Source organism: Lepidochelys olivacea (genome assembly GCF_965140295.1).
Source record: "Lepidochelys olivacea isolate rLepOli2 genome assembly, chromosome: 2".
Taxonomy (NCBI): Eukaryota; Metazoa; Chordata; order Testudines; family Cheloniidae; genus Lepidochelys; species Lepidochelys olivacea.
The window spans coordinates 183,479,316-183,496,086 of NC_140412.1; the positions used below are offsets into that span (position 1 = coordinate 183,479,316).

Consider the following 16,771-nt stretch of genomic DNA (forward strand, 5'->3'; position numbering starts at 1 on the left):
CACCAGCTAAAGATCTTCCCCACTAGGAACATAACAGCATACACTCCACATATATTTGTCACAAATACTGAATACCTCTTCAGCATGCTCTTGAATTTCTTTAGCATAAAATATTTCAAAGCTATCATTCTAAATGGGAAGGGGAGAGGAGAGAAGATGAAAATCCAGCAAGAACTGCAAATGATGTGATGAGTGACTCAGAAAGCACATATTTCCTTTGTATGATTTGATGAGCTGCAGAATGACTTTAGAGAAAATTAGTGACGGCTGAGCAGCCAATCAGGATGCCATAATTTGTATACGTGACCTAACTGGTCATTGTTATTCTTGACCGCCACACTCTTAACTTATGAAGAGAGGTAACGGAAAAGAACTAGACTAAATTCAGCAGTGACATTAATTATGGTTTACAGGACTGACTGACTGTCTAAATTGTCTTTGGACTTGTTTACAGTGTGCCACGTTGTTGACCACGGGTATGTGACCTGCAGAAGGCATTAAAATGTTGCACTCTAACTTCCCCTTAGTGGATGCTGCTTACACAACCTAAAAGGTACCTAGTTCATGTTAACCTCATCCGGAAGACTAGGTTTAAGTGAACTAGGTACCTGTTAGGTTGCACCAGCAGAGTGCACAAGGAGAGGTTAGAGCACAACACTTTGGTCCATTCTGCAGCTCACATCCCTGTAGTCCACACTGCAACATAGTGTAAACCTAGTCTTAGTTGCATGTTGGACAAAATTCTGCTGTCCATGACACCAATGTAAATTTGGAGTAGTCTACAGAAGTCAGTAGAGCTACTCTGGATTCACACTGGTGTCATGTGGGAGAATTTGGCCTATTAGGTGTAAGTAGCAAAATAATACTGTAATAAAATAATGTAATTTGCACTGATTTGCAATCAGATTTTCTACTGTGTTACACCATTTTTTTAAAGTGTGAAACCAGTGACTTCAGTTGAACTACACAGGTGGAACACTGGTAAAATGGAGAGGAAAATCATGGCCTAGGTGTTCAGTGCCAGTGCAAAATCAGCCTAACTTTCCTCCCATATCTACACTGGTTTAACTCCATTGACTTCACTGGACTTACCTGTGACTTTGTTTTACCATTGTAAGTGAGAGCAGAAGCTGGCCTAATGAGAGTAGCTTACACCAATTTGGTGTTCTGTGGTGACTTCATTCAGCTCTGGCATAAGCAGCAGAACTCCCATTTAAATAAATGGGAATTGCACTTGCTTATGCCAGAGCTGCTATTGGCCTCAGATAAATTAGGCATGGTTCAGGTATAAGTTACTCTGTGTGTGTGTGTATACTCACACAGGGATGTGCTTCAGCTTACGCTGTCATGTTTGTATTTCCTACTGCAACCTCTTTTTCCACCATCTTATTTCTAGTGACACTAATTTTGCAACCCCCCTGAATGCCGACATCAGTGCAAGATATTTCTTTGTCACTTATGGCCACTTGGTGACAATTGATATTGGAAGTATATCTTACACCTCAGTTTGGTGAAGTTAGCGATGGAACTGCTTGCACCTGAGTGCATTTGGACCACGAGCTCACTATATGACTCTTTACACTCAACCTGGAGTCAGTTTGTTTCTGATCCATAACAAGTCTCCATTTAGATATGGACCTGCATGAAATGGCTCAGATTAAATCCAGACCATTATTAATTTAATCAGTTTTTTCATGTGTCCAGAATTTGGCATGTACATTTGCATTTTTTCTGTGGTATGATGTCATTTTAAATTGCATAAAATGACTACACACAGTGGAAAATATAAAATAGCCTAAGCAAAGAACATTTCAGTGCTTTGGAGGATACGCCATTCGTTTTCATTTGGTAAAGGAGAAAATGGTGAGGTTTGTAACAAGTGAAAAGCAACAAAACAGCTGAGCATTAAACTCCTATGGCTTTCTGGCTGTCCTGACCAAAAATAATTAAAATCTAATGAATATTCTTGACAGTGACAATGTTCAGATAACATCCAGATGGGAGTACTTCTAGGAACAATAAAACCATAGAAGCTTTTAGTCAAGAATATCACCATTTCTGTATCAAATATAAGGCACGTGACCACATTTTACTTCTTGAAAATTAAACACATCCAACATTTACAGGGATTTCAAGTTCCAGTCTTTTAAATGAAAATGAAACAGGATAACAACTTCCAGGGCTCAGTCCTGCAAAGTGCTGAACATTCTTTTGAGGTGCTGAATGTTTTCAATTGCCCTTTAGATCAGTTTGAGCTGAGAGGTTACAAGACTGGTACTGTACATGAAGAAACATATTTCCCAGCTGTTAATGATGGACTGAATTTAGCCATTCCTGACATTAAGATTTACATTTTTAAAAGTATCTGTAAATTTTGGGTGAGACTCAGTTTCGAGTCTCCAGTTATGGCTACTTTGAGTTGGATTTACAGCCCTGCTGAGCACCCAGAGGTATCACTGAAATCAAATGAGTTGTGGATTCTAGGTGCCGCTGAAAATCAGACTCCAGGTGTTGCAGGCACCCAAAAAGAATGGACACTGGTACAAATGGAGACATAAACTCATTGGGCTTGATTCTAACCTCATTGTACAATTGTACGTCCCATTGTAACCCCACTAACTTCCGTAGTGTTACTATAGATTTAACCTGCTATGTGGTAAGGACCACACGCATTATTGCTATTATAAGACATGAATATGGTAAGTATTGATACAATAGAGGTATATAAAATGTATTAATAGTATAGAGAAGAAAAAGTGGGAGGATGAATCTTGGCCCCATGAAGTTGGTGTGAGTTTTGCCATTGACTCCAGTGGTGCCAAGTTTTCACCTGAGTTCTGATTTTTCCATTTCCCACAATTCAAGAAGCAGGGGACCTTCAATGAAAATTAGGCAACACAATTGAACTGTAAAAAGGAAATACCTTTATACACAACAAATTATGAGCTTATGGGACTCACTCACAAGATATTATTAAGGCAAAAAACTTAGCTGGATTCGGAAAAGGATTAGACCTTACTATTACTATGAACAAACGATCTGTTATTGTAGCTAGGACAAAAACATATAATGGATATAAAACCTCAGACTTTAGGACATAAACTAATTGCCTGGGGCTAAGACAAAAGTATTGCCTGATTGTCTGTTATGGGATTTTTACAACTTCCTCTGAAGCAGCTGGTACTGGCTACTGATGCAAGATGATATATTGAATGGATCAAAGGTTTGATGTGAGATTATTTTTAATTTTAATATACTTCATAAATATATATACAACCCCTTCCTCCCTCAAAAAAAGTAAAGGGCGGGGTGGAGGTGTGTAAGTAATTGCTTTTTTTGTGTTCACAGGTTAAATGTTGCCCTGGATACAATGTGCTGTTTATAGCACTAATAATAAATATTTTACATACACACAATGCTTTTCATGCAAAGTGATTCACAAACTCTATACAGGGAGCATTTCACACAACACTGAATTGCAGCCACAGAAACTGTTTTAAGAGCATATATCAACACTACTCAACAGTTTAGAACAGGGGTTCTCAAACTGGGGGTCGGGACACCTCAGGGGGTCATGAGGTTATTACATGGGGGGTCGTGAGCTGTCAGCCTCCATTCCAAACCTGGCTTTGCCTCCAGCATTTATAATGATGTTAAATATATAAAAAAGTGTTTTTAATGTATAAGGGGGGTCGCACTCAGTTTAGTATCTTCTGCAAACTTTGCCACCTCACTGTTTACCCCTTTCTCCAGATCATTTATGAATAGGTTGAATAGGATTGGTCCTAGGACTGACCCTTGGGGAACACCACTAGTTACCCTCTCCATTCTGAAAATTTACCATTTATTCCTAACCTTTGTTCCCTGTCTTTTAACCAGTTCTCAATCCATGAAAAGATCTTCCCTCTTATCCCATGACAACTTAATTTACGTTAAGAGCCTTTGGTGAGGGACCTTGTCAAAGGCTTTCTGGAAATCTAAGTACACTATGTCCACTGGATTCCGTTGTCCACATGTTTGTTGATCCCCATCAAAGAACTCAAATAGATTAGTAAGACATGATCTCCCTCTACAGAAGCCATGTTGACTTTTATGCAACAATTTATGTTCTTCTATGTGTCTGACAATTTTATTCTTTACTATTGTTTCAACTAATTTGCCCGGTACTGACGTTAGACTTACCAGTCTGTAATTGCCAGGATCACCTCTAGAGCCCTTCTTAAATATTGGCTTTACTTTAGCTATCTTCCAGTCCTTGGGTACAGTAGCTGATTTAAAGGACAGGTTACAACCCATAGTTCCGCAATTTCACTTTTGAGTTCTTTCAGAACTCTTGGGTGAATGCCATCTGGTCCCGGTGACTTGTTACTGTTAAGTTTCTCAATTAATTCCAAAACCTCCTCTAGTGACACTTCAATCTGTGACAATTTCCTCAGACAATTCCTACAAAAGATGGCTCAGGTTTGGGAATCTCCCTAACATCCTCAGTCGTGAAGACTGAAGCAAAGAATTCATTTAGTTTCTCCGCAATGACTTTATCCTCTTTAAGTGCTCCTTTTGTATCCTTCCTGCTTCTGAGGTACTTAAAAAACATTTTGTTATTACCTTTTGAGTTTTTGGCTAGCTGTTCTTCAAACTCCTTTTCGCTTTTCTTATTACATTTTTACATTTAATTTGGCAGTGTTTATTCTCCTTTCTATTTAGCTCACTAGGATTTGACTTCCACTTTTTAAAAGATGCCTTTTTATCTCTGTCAAGGTTCCTTCCCCACTCTGAACTCTAGGGTACAGATGTGGGGACCTGCATGAAAACCTCCTAAGCTTACTTTTACCAGCTTAGGTTAAAACTTCCAGAAGGTACAAACTATTTTACCTTTTGCCCTTGGTCTTTCGCTGCCACTACCACCAAACGTCTAACCGGGTTTATTATTGGGAAAGAGTCGTTTGGAAACGTCTTTCCCACCAAAATCCTCACCAAAACCTTGCACCCCGCTTCCTGGGGAAGGTTTGATAAAAATCCTCACCAATTTACAGAGGTGACCACAGATCCAAACCCTTTGATCTTAAGAACAATGAAAAAAGCATTCAGTTTCTTACAAGAAGAATTTAATAGAAGAAAAAGTAAAAAGAATCACCTCTGTAAAATCAGGATGGTAAATACCTTACAGGGTAATTAGATTCAAAACATAGAGAATCCCTCTAGGCAAAACCTTAAGTTACAAAAAGACACAAAGACAGGAATATCCATTCCATTCAGCACAGCTTATTTTCTCAGCCATTTAAAGAAGTCGTAATCTAATGCATATCTAGCTAGATTACTTACTAAATTCTAAGACTCCATTCCTGTTCTGTCCCCGGCAAAAGCATCACACAGACAGACCAAGACCCTTTGTTTCTCCCCCCCTCCAGCTTTGAAAGTATCTTGTCTCCTCATTGGTCATTTTGGTCAGGTGCCAGCAAGGTTATCCTAGCTTCTTAACCCTTTACAGGTGAAAGGGCTTTTCCTCTGGCCAGGAGGGATTTTAAAGGTGTTTACCCTTCCCTTTATATTTATGACAATCTCTTACTGCTTCTTTTACATGGTTGTTAAGCTACGGTGGCTCTTTTTTAGTTCTTTTACTGTGTTTTATAATTTGGGGTATACATTTAAGTTGAGCCTCTATTATGGTGTCTTTGAAAAGTGTCCATGCAACTTGCAGGGATTTCACTCTAGTCACTGTACCTTTTAATTTCTGTTTAACTAACCTCCTCATTTTTGCATAGTTTCCCTTTCTGAAATTAAATGCTAGAGTGTTGAGGTGTTCTTCCCACCACAGGAATGTTAAATGTTGTTATATTATGGTCACTATTTCCAAACAGTCCTGTTATAGTTACCTTTTGGACCAGATCCTGCGCTCCATGCAGGACTAGATCGAGAGTTGCCTCTCCCCTTGTGGGTTCCTGTACCAGCTGCTCCAAGAAGCAGTCATTTAAAGTATTGAGAAATTTTGTCTCTGCATTTCATCCTGAGGTGACATGTACCCAGTCGGTATGGGGATAATTGAAATCCCCCACTATTATTGAGTTCTTTATTTTGATAGCCTCCGTAATCTCCCTTAGCATTTCATCATCACTATCACTGTCCTGGTCAGGTGGTCGATAAGAAATCCCTACTGTTATATTCTTATTAGAGCATGGAATTGCTATCCATAGAGATTCTATGGAACATGTGGATTCATTTAAGATTTTTATTTCTTTTGCTTCTACATTTTCTTTCACCTATAGTGCCCTCCCCCATGACCTGTTCTGTCCTTCTGATATATTTTGTACCCCAGAATGATTGTGTCCCACTGATCGTCCTCACTCCACCAGGTTTCTGTGATGCCTATTATATCAATATCCTCCTTTAACACGAGGCATGCTAGCTCACCCATCTTATTATTTAGAATTCTAGCATTTGTGTACAAGCACTTTAAAAACTTGTCACTGTTTATTTGTCTGCCCTTTTCTGATGTGTCAGATTCTTTGTGACTGTTTCTCGTCTGATCTGGCCCATACTTTATCCTCTTCCATCCTCTCCTCCTGCCTAAAACCTAGAGAATCTCTATCAATAGACTCTCCCCTAAGAGAAGTCTCTGTCCGATCCACGTGCGCCTCTGCAGCAATCGGCTTTCCCCCATCTCTTAGTTTAAAAACTGCTCTGCAACCTTTTTAATGTTAAGTGCCAGCAGTCTGGATCCAATTTGGTGAGGTGGAGCCCATCCTTCCTGTATAGGCTCCCCCTATACCAAAAGTTTCCCCAGTTCCTAATAAATCTAAACCCCTCCTCTCTACACCATTGTCTCATCCACGCATGGAGACTCTGAAGCTCTGCCTGCCTACCTGGCCCTGCGCGTGGAACTGGAAGCATTTCTGAGAATGCCACCCTAGAGGTCCTGGATTTCAGTCTCTTTCCTAGCAGCCAAAATTTGGCCTGCAGGATGTCTCTCCTACCCTTCCCTATGTCATTGGTACCTACATGTACCATGACCACCGGCTCCTCCCCAGCACTACACATAAGTCTATCTCAGTGGTTCCCAAACTTGTTCTGCTGCTTGTGCAGGGAAAGCCCCTGGCGGGCCGCACTGGTTTGTTTACCTGCCGTGGAGGCAGGTTCGGCCGATCGCGGCTCCCAGTGGCCGCGGTTCGCTGCTCCAGGCCAATGGGAGCTGCTGGAAGTGGCACGGGCTGAGGGACATACTGGCTGCCACTTCCAGCAGCTCCCATTGGCCTGGAGCAGCGAACCGCGGCCACTGGGAGCCGCGATTGGCCGAACCTGCGGACGCGGCAGGTAAACAAACTGGCATGGCCCGCCAGGGGCTTTCCCTGCACAAGTGGTGGAACAAGTTTGGGAACCGCTGGTCTATCTAGATGCCTTGAGAGAGATCTGCAACCTTCGCACCAGGCAGGCAAGTCACCATACAGTTCTCCTAGTCATCACAAACCCAGCTATCTATGTTTCTAATGATTGAATCTCCCATTACTAACACCTGCCTTTTCCTAATGACTCAGTGCGAGAGGATACCCCAACATCATCTGGAAGGAGGGTCCCAACTATGGGAAGGTTTCCCTTTGCTCCCATTGACTGCTTTCCTTCTCTGGGCCTTTCATCCTCCTTAACAGCGCAGGAGCTGTATGACCAGAGGTGAGGCAAATCTACAGTGTCCTGGAAAGCCTCATCAACATACCTCTCTGCCTCCCTTAGCTACTCCAGTTTCGCGACCTTGGCCTCCAAAGCCCGTACATGGTCTCTGAGGCCAGGAGCACATATGCCACCCGCCCACAGGGCAGGTAATCCTACATACTACACCGAGTGCAATAAACACATATGCCACCGAATGCACACATATGCCACCCGCCCACAGGGCAGGTAATCCTACATACTACACTGAGTGCAATAAACAGGATAGTCCCCACTCTGCTGCTGGGCTTCTGCCTGCATTCTCTCCTACAGCTACCTAGGTAATGATAGGGTTTTTGTTTTAAATCAAGAAGTTTTGATTATAGTTTAGTTTAAAGGTTTTAAAGAATGGCAAGTGTACCTTGCCCCCTTTCCAACTCCCTCTCGAAACTCCCTGTTAGCGGTCCCTGGTCGCAAAGCTCCCTGGTTGCTTGCTCACTGCTTTATAAAGCCCTGGCCTTCTTGATAGCCCTGCCCCCTGACTAAGGATCAGCCTTCCTGATCTGCCACTAACCTGCTATGCAAACATCATAGGTTTCTTAACTGCTCTGCTCCAGTTTGTCCATTCATAAAAATGGACAAATGGCAGTAATGCTTACTTATTTCACCAGTGTATTGCAAAGCTCGGTTAATATTGTCAAAGTGCTTAGAGATCCTTGGACAAAAGTGCTAAATGCAGTGTATTATTTTTGTGGTAGCAACTGCTGAGGAAAGGTAGAGCCTGCAGGCTTTTCAGTTTTTCAGAGGTTTTGCTGGATGCTTCAATGTCACTGATAATTTACTTTTAGTATTGTCTCATAGTTGTATCTGCTCTAATGGTTAAATTACTGCCAATATATGTGTTTTCGGAGATATACAACTATAAGAAACTGTTCATTGATGGTGCATTATAAGCATGTGTCTTCATGTTACCTTGAGTGGGATTAAAACACTAGTGTTGCCCACAAGCACTGGGCTGGAATTTGAGCACTATAATTTGCTGCATATCTGAAGCCTCCATAAACTAGGAGAGTTATAAAGGCAGGGGTTTAAAGCTAATGTTAGAAAATTATATAATACACAGGTTAAGAAAAGAGTGTCTGTAAATCTGGGTATAGTGCTTAAATTATCCACAAATACTTTGTGTTTGTTTTAAAAGTCATAAGATATATATAGTGCATAATCAGCAATAACCCAAATTTAGGTGGATAAATTTAACAATACAGTTTAGCATATTAGCAAAAACAGCAAGGAGTCCTTTTGGCACCTTAGAGACTAACAGATTAAGCTCCATGCATCCGAGGAAGTGGGTTCTAGCCCACGAAAGCTTATGCCCAAATAAATTTGTTAGTCTCTAAGGTGCCACAAGGACTTCTTGTTGTTTTTGCTGATACAGACTAACACGGCTACCACTCTGAAACCTGTCACCAGTTTAGATATTAGCATCCAGGTATTTGGGTACATACTTATTAAAAAATTGTACAGAGAGTTGGTTGTGGAAAGCAAAATATATCCAATACTACATGGAATACAAGGAGTGCCAGTGCTTAGATTCTAGCAAAATTCAACACTTCAGGTTATTTTAATTGTATACTGAACTCCTACCCAGAAATTTGACAATTGACTTGTTGACTCAGGAGTGTTACACTAATTGCCTGTTAAGTTTGGGTCCCAGAGCCTCTAACCAGTTGTTAAACTCTGAGTAGGCATGTCGATAACACGCCAGCGGCAGTTTTAGGGGGTGGAGAATACTGCTGGGTTCATGTCTTTCGGATTCAGCTCTCTGCGTTAGGAGATGTGTGAAGTCGGGTGTGAGTGCTGCTACAGGCAGAGATACAAGGACAGCTAATTGCTAGCTCAGAAGCTCTGATTCCACGAGGGGAGAACTACTGCTGCTGGAGTACAAACTGACAGGATCATGACAGAGCCAAGCGGTAGAAAAGAAGGATTTAAAAAATGCCGGAGTGCCACTTTCAGCATTGATGGCTTTAGCTTTACAATTGGTGAGGCTTTTTGTTTTAATTCTTGGTTTTATTTCCCTCCCTCCCTTTTCTTCTAGCTTTCTTTGTATATTAGGCACAGTATGAGGAGACTGTTTATCCACCAACAATGCTTTTTGTAATGCATAGATGTCCTGTAACTTTTTCGCTTTGCTTTGTATCCAGCTGTTTCCTTTATTTTCCTCTGTCGAAGAAATTTGCCTTTGACTAGTAGCTGCTCTAAACCCTTTTATCTGTGTTTTTGGAATAGTTTAATTAAGAGATTTGCACAACTTTTTGTTTTGGAGCCTTATCTCAGGAAAGCCTGTGTTTTAGGATTACATGTTTCTAAGTTGCTTGATGCATTTTCTTCCGACAAGTCCAGTAACATAAGCACTGGGAGCTTGGGGGTTTGTTTTTTATTATTTCTCTGCTCATCTAGTAGGCTTTCAAAAACTTATGACCATGTACTATTTTCTAGTTAAAGTAGAAACATATAATCTCTTTTTTTATATATATATATATATATATATAAAAAGAAAAAAATTCTAGATTTGTGCATCAGGAGAGGTTTTAATTTCTAGGGCCATGTTTGTTCCTGGTGCAGTTGTTTACATAAGGAATGGGTTTGCTGCTTGGTGTTCATTGTGCTGGCAGGGGAGAAAAAGTGAGCCTTCTCAAAGCTACAGGTGTCTGCAGATTTTTTTTTTCTTTGTGAGGCTTGCTGTGCAAAGGTTAGGCATGCTGCGTAATCTGAACAGGCTGTTCTTTCAAAATTTTACATCTCACTGGGCTGCATTATGCAAATCCCTGTATATCTCAAAAAGAAAACAAGCCACCATGCCGATTTTATTTTTCTTTGTAATCCAAGTGGGAATTTTGGATAATCTATGAGGAAGAAACCATCACTTTATGTATATCTTTTAGAAATTGACTCAAATTCTGCTCTCTTGCACTAGTGAAGTCAGTGGAGTTTTATTCTGGATTTACATCGGTGTAACTGAGTGCAGAATTTCATTCTCTAATGACGGATGCAAACTTTTTGTTGGATGTGAGAACTTCCTTCTCTCGTCTTCCAAGCCTCTGTCTTGAGTTGTAATGGCTTTTGAACTGTTAAAACCTAAACTTTCTGGGAGAGCTATTTAAAGTTAGAGTATGCACTGCAGGGAAGTATTTTCATATAGCAGTATGTTAATGTTCATACAGCACTTTGAAGAGGAAAACTACAACACAAATATTATGCACTATTTTTATTTTACTTTAACTGTGGAGAGGCGACCACCTCTCCATAATAAAATTTCATCAAGATTCCATTATAAAGCCCTATTTAACACCTTGTATCTTTATGAATAAATAGTTATTTGGCATCACTTTGCATCACTCTGTGGCAGTTTGGGGGACTAGCATTCCCATGGTGCTGTTCTCTTTTGGGCCTCGGAAGGACACATCACTAGCTTAGGCAACAAAGCATTTGTGTGTGTGGTTAATGTTATTAATACATACTTAGAACCAACAAGATTTCTGTTTTGGCTATTTGTCTGTTATTACGAGTTATGCTAGAGAAAACAGAACCAGATTTTGCGTCAAAGGACCTGGATTTACAATTCCTACTTCTTGGGGTTTAAGGTAGTAGTCATGTTATCTCACAGATGTTTTCCTCAAGATTTATGCACAAACGGGTACCCAAGGAAAACAACTAACCATTTTCATGTTATTGTACACTATAGTATGTAGAAATAATAAAATATGATAGGTATATTTCAAAAGGATCTGTGTGGCTTCACAAATGTGCACTGGTTTGACGTATGCATTTGTGATAACTTTGCAAACATGCTTCCTAAGATTACTAGTACACAAAGGATTCTTGAGTAATCAAATATGTGTAAGTTTCTGTACTGAAGAGTGTGAATATTTCTTAGCGATTGCCTGCCAACTAAAAACTATGAGGAATGGTCTTAACTTTAGTGTTTCTTCCTTTTAATTGGAAGAGAATTCTGCCTCGGTATTTAGAACCAGGTTTTCAAAGAGTCTCAGTGATTCCTTGGAAATATGGAGCTCCCACAACTTTTATTGGGGTTAATAGGAATTGTGGGAACTCAGTACTTTTGAGGATTAGGCACTAATACAGTAACCATATCAGGCTGAAAGCAGTCAGCTGAGGTGGAGCTCTGTGTAAAATGACATGCTATGTACATTTTAATCTGTCTATGCATCTAATTGCTGTCTTCCAGCTAGGAGATGACTTACTGTGTGGCTGTTTGCTTAATGATGGTTTACAATTAGACTTATTGTCGCTTTTCTTGGAGAAGGGTTTGAGCCTAATATTGAAGATAAGTTGTGTGGGATTGGGGAAATGCCCTTTTTCCACAACTCTGTTCTTTGGTTCCAGGCATTCATGCAACCCTCATAGCGTCATCATTCTGGTGCTGGTCAGTGTCCTGTTCATGCCATAGTGTTAATTAGAGTAAGTTCAAGGCTGCTGTAATTTTCAGCCCGGTATTGGTGGCCCAAAGAAACAGTTCCGGCAGCTGGGAATATCAGGAAAGCAGAGACTCTGGCTATGCTCCTTTCTCCCAGCGACAGCCGTTATAACTGGGGTTGTGAGGAGTCATGGTGTAGTGCTTTACACCAGGTGGAGACTTCCTGAGTAGCCACTTAAATTGGGTTTATGGTCCTTTTGCACTAGTGGAGTTATTCAAAGGGACCACAGTGGGCCTATGAATCAAGTCTTGTGATTTCTATGGGACCATTCAGGTTAATAAGTCTACCTAGTAGTAAGTGTTTGTTCTGAGATCTTTATTTGACTCCCCGTTCCATCTGGACATTGCACAGTCTGTGAACTTTTTGCCTGGAGTGGGGCTATTAGATTTGAATTCTTCCAGAAAGATAAATTATCTCTGTAGCCAATTTCCCCATTCAGAAATAAACAAATCAGAGTGCAATTGAAAGTTTAAAAGACTAACGATGAAAACACAGTGCCTGTTTCTTGCCTTGCCACCATGTCTTGTCACTCTGGTGCATAGTGAGTGTAGAACACTAGTGTATCAGAATGCCAGTGTTTTGTATCTACTGTTTCATATCTACCTGGTCTAATTGACTAAACTAAACATGCAAGGAAGTGAAGAATCAGACCCACTGTCATTCAGCTTGAGAAGATGGTAAACAAAAATGTCAACAAGATTATATTTCCTTCTTTGTTGTTCATTTTTTCTATGATTAAAAGCTAATTTTAACTCCGTGCTTTTCATATCCAGAAGTGTTTGAATAGCATTTTGTTTTAAGTATCCTAGTCACATGAGTCTAATGAATGTATTGTTATAGAATACAGTTATAACGATTAGAAGTAACTGAATTGATTGGGAATTCTACTGTAACTCAACATTGTTTAGGTACTGGGGGGGAACACTGACCTGAAATAAATGGTTTTATGGGTGTGATTCATAATAATGTTGTCCACCATTTATGAGATCTTGCAGCAAAGATTCTCTGAGCTCCACTGTCATTAAAAAGGACTCCGCCACCATTCTGCGTGCTGAGCTCCAGTTAAAATAAATGGGAGGTTTGTGTCCAGATCAATGGTAGTTCAATCTCTGGTCAATATTTTGTTCATAAGCTCTGTTTCCTCTGTGTCTTCAAAGTCTGTGATTTTCTGATTCATTGATTGAACCCCATTTTGATGTTAAATTTCAAGTGGTGACCCAGGGAAGTGTATTTATGAAGTGCATACACACACACACACAATGTTCTTATTAGGTTACTGCAGAAATTTACCTTGGTCATCTATTTTGTGCATTGGTTATATAAATATTGTGACTTGTGAAGATATGTGCACTGTTTATTTAAATCTGTCATATGACTCCAGGCAGGAGTGGGGCTGGAGAACTTTTAAGGAAAGGTTCTACAGTGAAGCAGAGTGTGAGAGTGTAGCTTTATTAGAATAAGGCAAACTGCTTTACCCCTAAAGTTCCTTGTTAGAGGAAAATGATTCTGTGTTTCTCTGACATTTTCACTTGACAGGCTCTTAGCAGAAGTTCCAATATTCAAACTAGCTGACATGTATGGTTCAGATTTTTATTCAGAGGGTTGTGGACAATCAAGCATCAAACAAGTGAGAAAGATATGAAGTTTGCACTGTACTTATTTTTCTGTTCAATTGAAAGACTGTCTTTACATTAGCTAGATAATAGTTGCTATTTATGTATACTGTAACTTTAAATTTTTAGGAGTTCTTCTGATGGCAGCTGCCATTTTGTAATCTGATCAGATCCTATCTGCTACACCCACACTGTACTCTTTTATGGAAGTTTTACTTTTGTTCTGTTTTTATTCTCTTAATGTAAAATAAATGTCAATCTGACTGACCATACATAGTTGTTTTTTATGTACCGGAAATGATAACAAGTATTGCCCACACATTCTTAGGAATAATTTTTTTTCAATCTTTGGGGGAAAAACAAGGGAATTGTAATATCACATTGACACCCCTAAGGGAGGGGGGTAGGGAGCCTAAATTTATCTTTCCTGTAATGAGATTGCATTTTTTTCATGGTCGTCACAATGGGATTCCCTTCAGCTTCTTCAGAAGTGCAGTGCTAACTCCTGGAGCTTGCTTGATCATCTGCAAAAGCTTTTAGAAGAGGTACTTTTGGTGGAAAACATCTTTGCAGTTGAGATAGTATGGGTGCCTCACCCCACATTTGTTCTGTGCTGCTCACATGTACTTCTCTTCTTTAAAGAGCCATGTTAGTGCATTAGGACGGCACCTGGAGTCAGCACTGCACTTCCCAAATACAAGCAGATTACAAACGTCCCACTAACTATGCTATGCGTTAACCTAATTTAGTGGCTTTTCAGATTTTTCCTTCTGTGGATTGCTGTGAAAGAAAATGATCACTCTTTGGTGGCCAAGGTAAAATGCATTTCGTGGGCTGAGTCCATTTTCTAGTGGCGATATGTCCAATGTCAGGAAAAACAACATAATTGGTACCACTGTTGGCAGAGACGTTGAGGAGCCTGAAGTACATTTCCACCTCTGGAACTGGGGCTTCCAAGTCAGGACTGAATTCTAGTTTGGGGGTAGTGTGAAGAGACCTCCACTTGCATATGAATGAGCTGTTTCTGTTCTGCAGATAGAAAACTTCAGTCACTAGAGATTTCAGTTAGCATATTTCACCAGTAGTAAGCTGTTCCATGAATTTTTAAAAAACCCTGTTCCAGTGATGCAACTAAAAGAGTTCTGCTTACCACTGTTTTTAGATAGAGAAGAACTGATATTAGTAATTTTGATGTTTAGGTCAAGTATCTTGCCACCTGAACCAGTAGAACTGGGAATTCTAAGCATGATACTGTGATACTAACCTAGCTATATGATAAAAATGTATGTCTTTATTTTAATTATTTTATTAAATAATTTGTCACAATACTCTGAAACCAATATAGATACAATATGATATAAAGAAAGGAAAAACAATTGTAGAGAAAAGAAAACTGACAACAAATATATTGTATGCAGTGTTGTTGTAGCCATGTTGGTCTCAAGGTATTAGAGACACAAGGTGGATGAGGTAATATCTTTTATTGGACTAACGTCTGTTGGTGAGAAAGACAAGCTTTCAAGCTTACACATAACTTCTCTACAGGTCTGGTTCAGGTTTTTACCAGACCTGAAGAAGAGCTCTGTGTAAGCTCTAAAGCTTGTCTCTCTCACCAACAGAAGTTGGTCCAATAAAAGATATTACCTCACTCACCTTGTCTCTCTAAGAAACTTTTTGTGGAACGAGAATCTAAAAAGGTATAAGTTGCTATTAACTCCATTCCCAAATTACAAAGCTGGACTCAAACCTGTCTGATATGTCTGTTTGCTATGCATGAAATTCACTTCACTTCCATGGATGTTCAGATCAGAATTATGTGGGTGAGGTGTAGACTTGTGCTGGCCCTCTACACAGTGGTGAATTGCACCCTGATGCAATAATAAGCAACATGAATTCCTGTTATGATTCGCTCTTTTACGTCTTTGCAGTTGTGGTTCCTACATGGGGAATAAATATTTGATAGTGGGCTCTTCAATCTCACAGAGCACAGTGGAACACCATCCAATGGAGAGAAGGTGTAAATTTTTAAGAGTAGTTGCCTGTTGGAACAATTTTCCAAAGGTCATGGTGGATTCTCCATCATGGGCAATTTTTAAAATAAGATTGGATGTTTTTCTAAAATACAAGCTCTAGGAATTATTTTGGGGAAGCTCTATATACAGGAGGTCAGGCTAGATGATCACAATGGTCCCTTCTGGCCTGGGAATCTCTTAATCTATAAGGGAGAGAGGGATTTCAATGGGAGTAGGGGGCTCAACATTTCATAGGTGTGCTCAGCACTTTATAGGATGGAGCCTACATGAGCTTTTCTAGAAAGTTACTTTACTTCCACTGCAAAGGCCTGGCAATCCTTTAATAGAGTTATGATGATTTACACCAACTGAGGACCTATCTGCTTCTTGTACTAGACCACTTTGCCCCATGGTATATATCTTGGCACACAATTAAAAAGTCTGTGTCCTGGGTTAACCTCTTGTATGTCAAAATAATTCTGAGGTGAAAGATCATTGCCAGTTCTGAGGCCAAACTCAGTGGAGTTGAAACGGGATCAGATTCGTGCTGTGGCACCTTAGTATGGATCACTTCTAAAGTATTTTTTTCCCTGTCAATTTCATTTCTAAGGGAAGCTGTGAAATGTAAAACCTTTGCACTGTGTTTTGACATGTGAGAGCAGGCAGCATTATCCACCATGGTTGGGCCTTGCATGTAGGAAAATAAGCTCATAAGCTTTAGACAAGGAGGAAAGGTGATAGTGGATAAAATCATTATTGTCACTCCTAAGGAGAATTCCTCTGATTACCTTGTATAATTTTTTTGAATTTTGACTGTCTGAGGCAAATCCTGCCCTCAACTTTCTAGATATGTAACATCACCACTGTGATTCAACTGATTTATCTATCTTACAATAGTATCTGAGCATGAGTTTGTGTGTACAACCGATACTGGCAGCAAAAGGGTTAATGAGAGCCTGAAGGCTCAATTAGACCACTTCTCTATACCTGGAAGGGGTGTAGACTCAAT

General features: G+C 40.0%; 1 protein-coding gene across 5 annotated transcripts in view; it reads left to right on the forward strand.

Annotated features, from left to right (window-relative positions):
• PDE1C (phosphodiesterase 1C) overlaps positions 1 to 16,771 on the forward strand; it is a gene marked incomplete at its 5' end in the record, with an annotated part of 501,954 nt that overhangs the window by 76,369 nt on the left and 408,814 nt on the right. For 4 of the 5 annotated variants that reach the window (XR_014710093.1, XM_084618217.1, XM_084618218.1 and 1 more), the window contains one exon: positions 9,510 to 9,680. The exons of the other annotated variant lie outside the window; for it this stretch is intronic. Coding sequence is in view for 3 of the 4 variants with exons in the window: in XM_084618217.1 (XP_084474343.1) it covers positions 9,596 to 9,680 (85 nt within the window). Of the gene's footprint in view, positions 1 to 9,509; positions 9,681 to 16,771 lie in introns of those variants that run through there. 5 annotated transcript variants of the gene reach the window in all.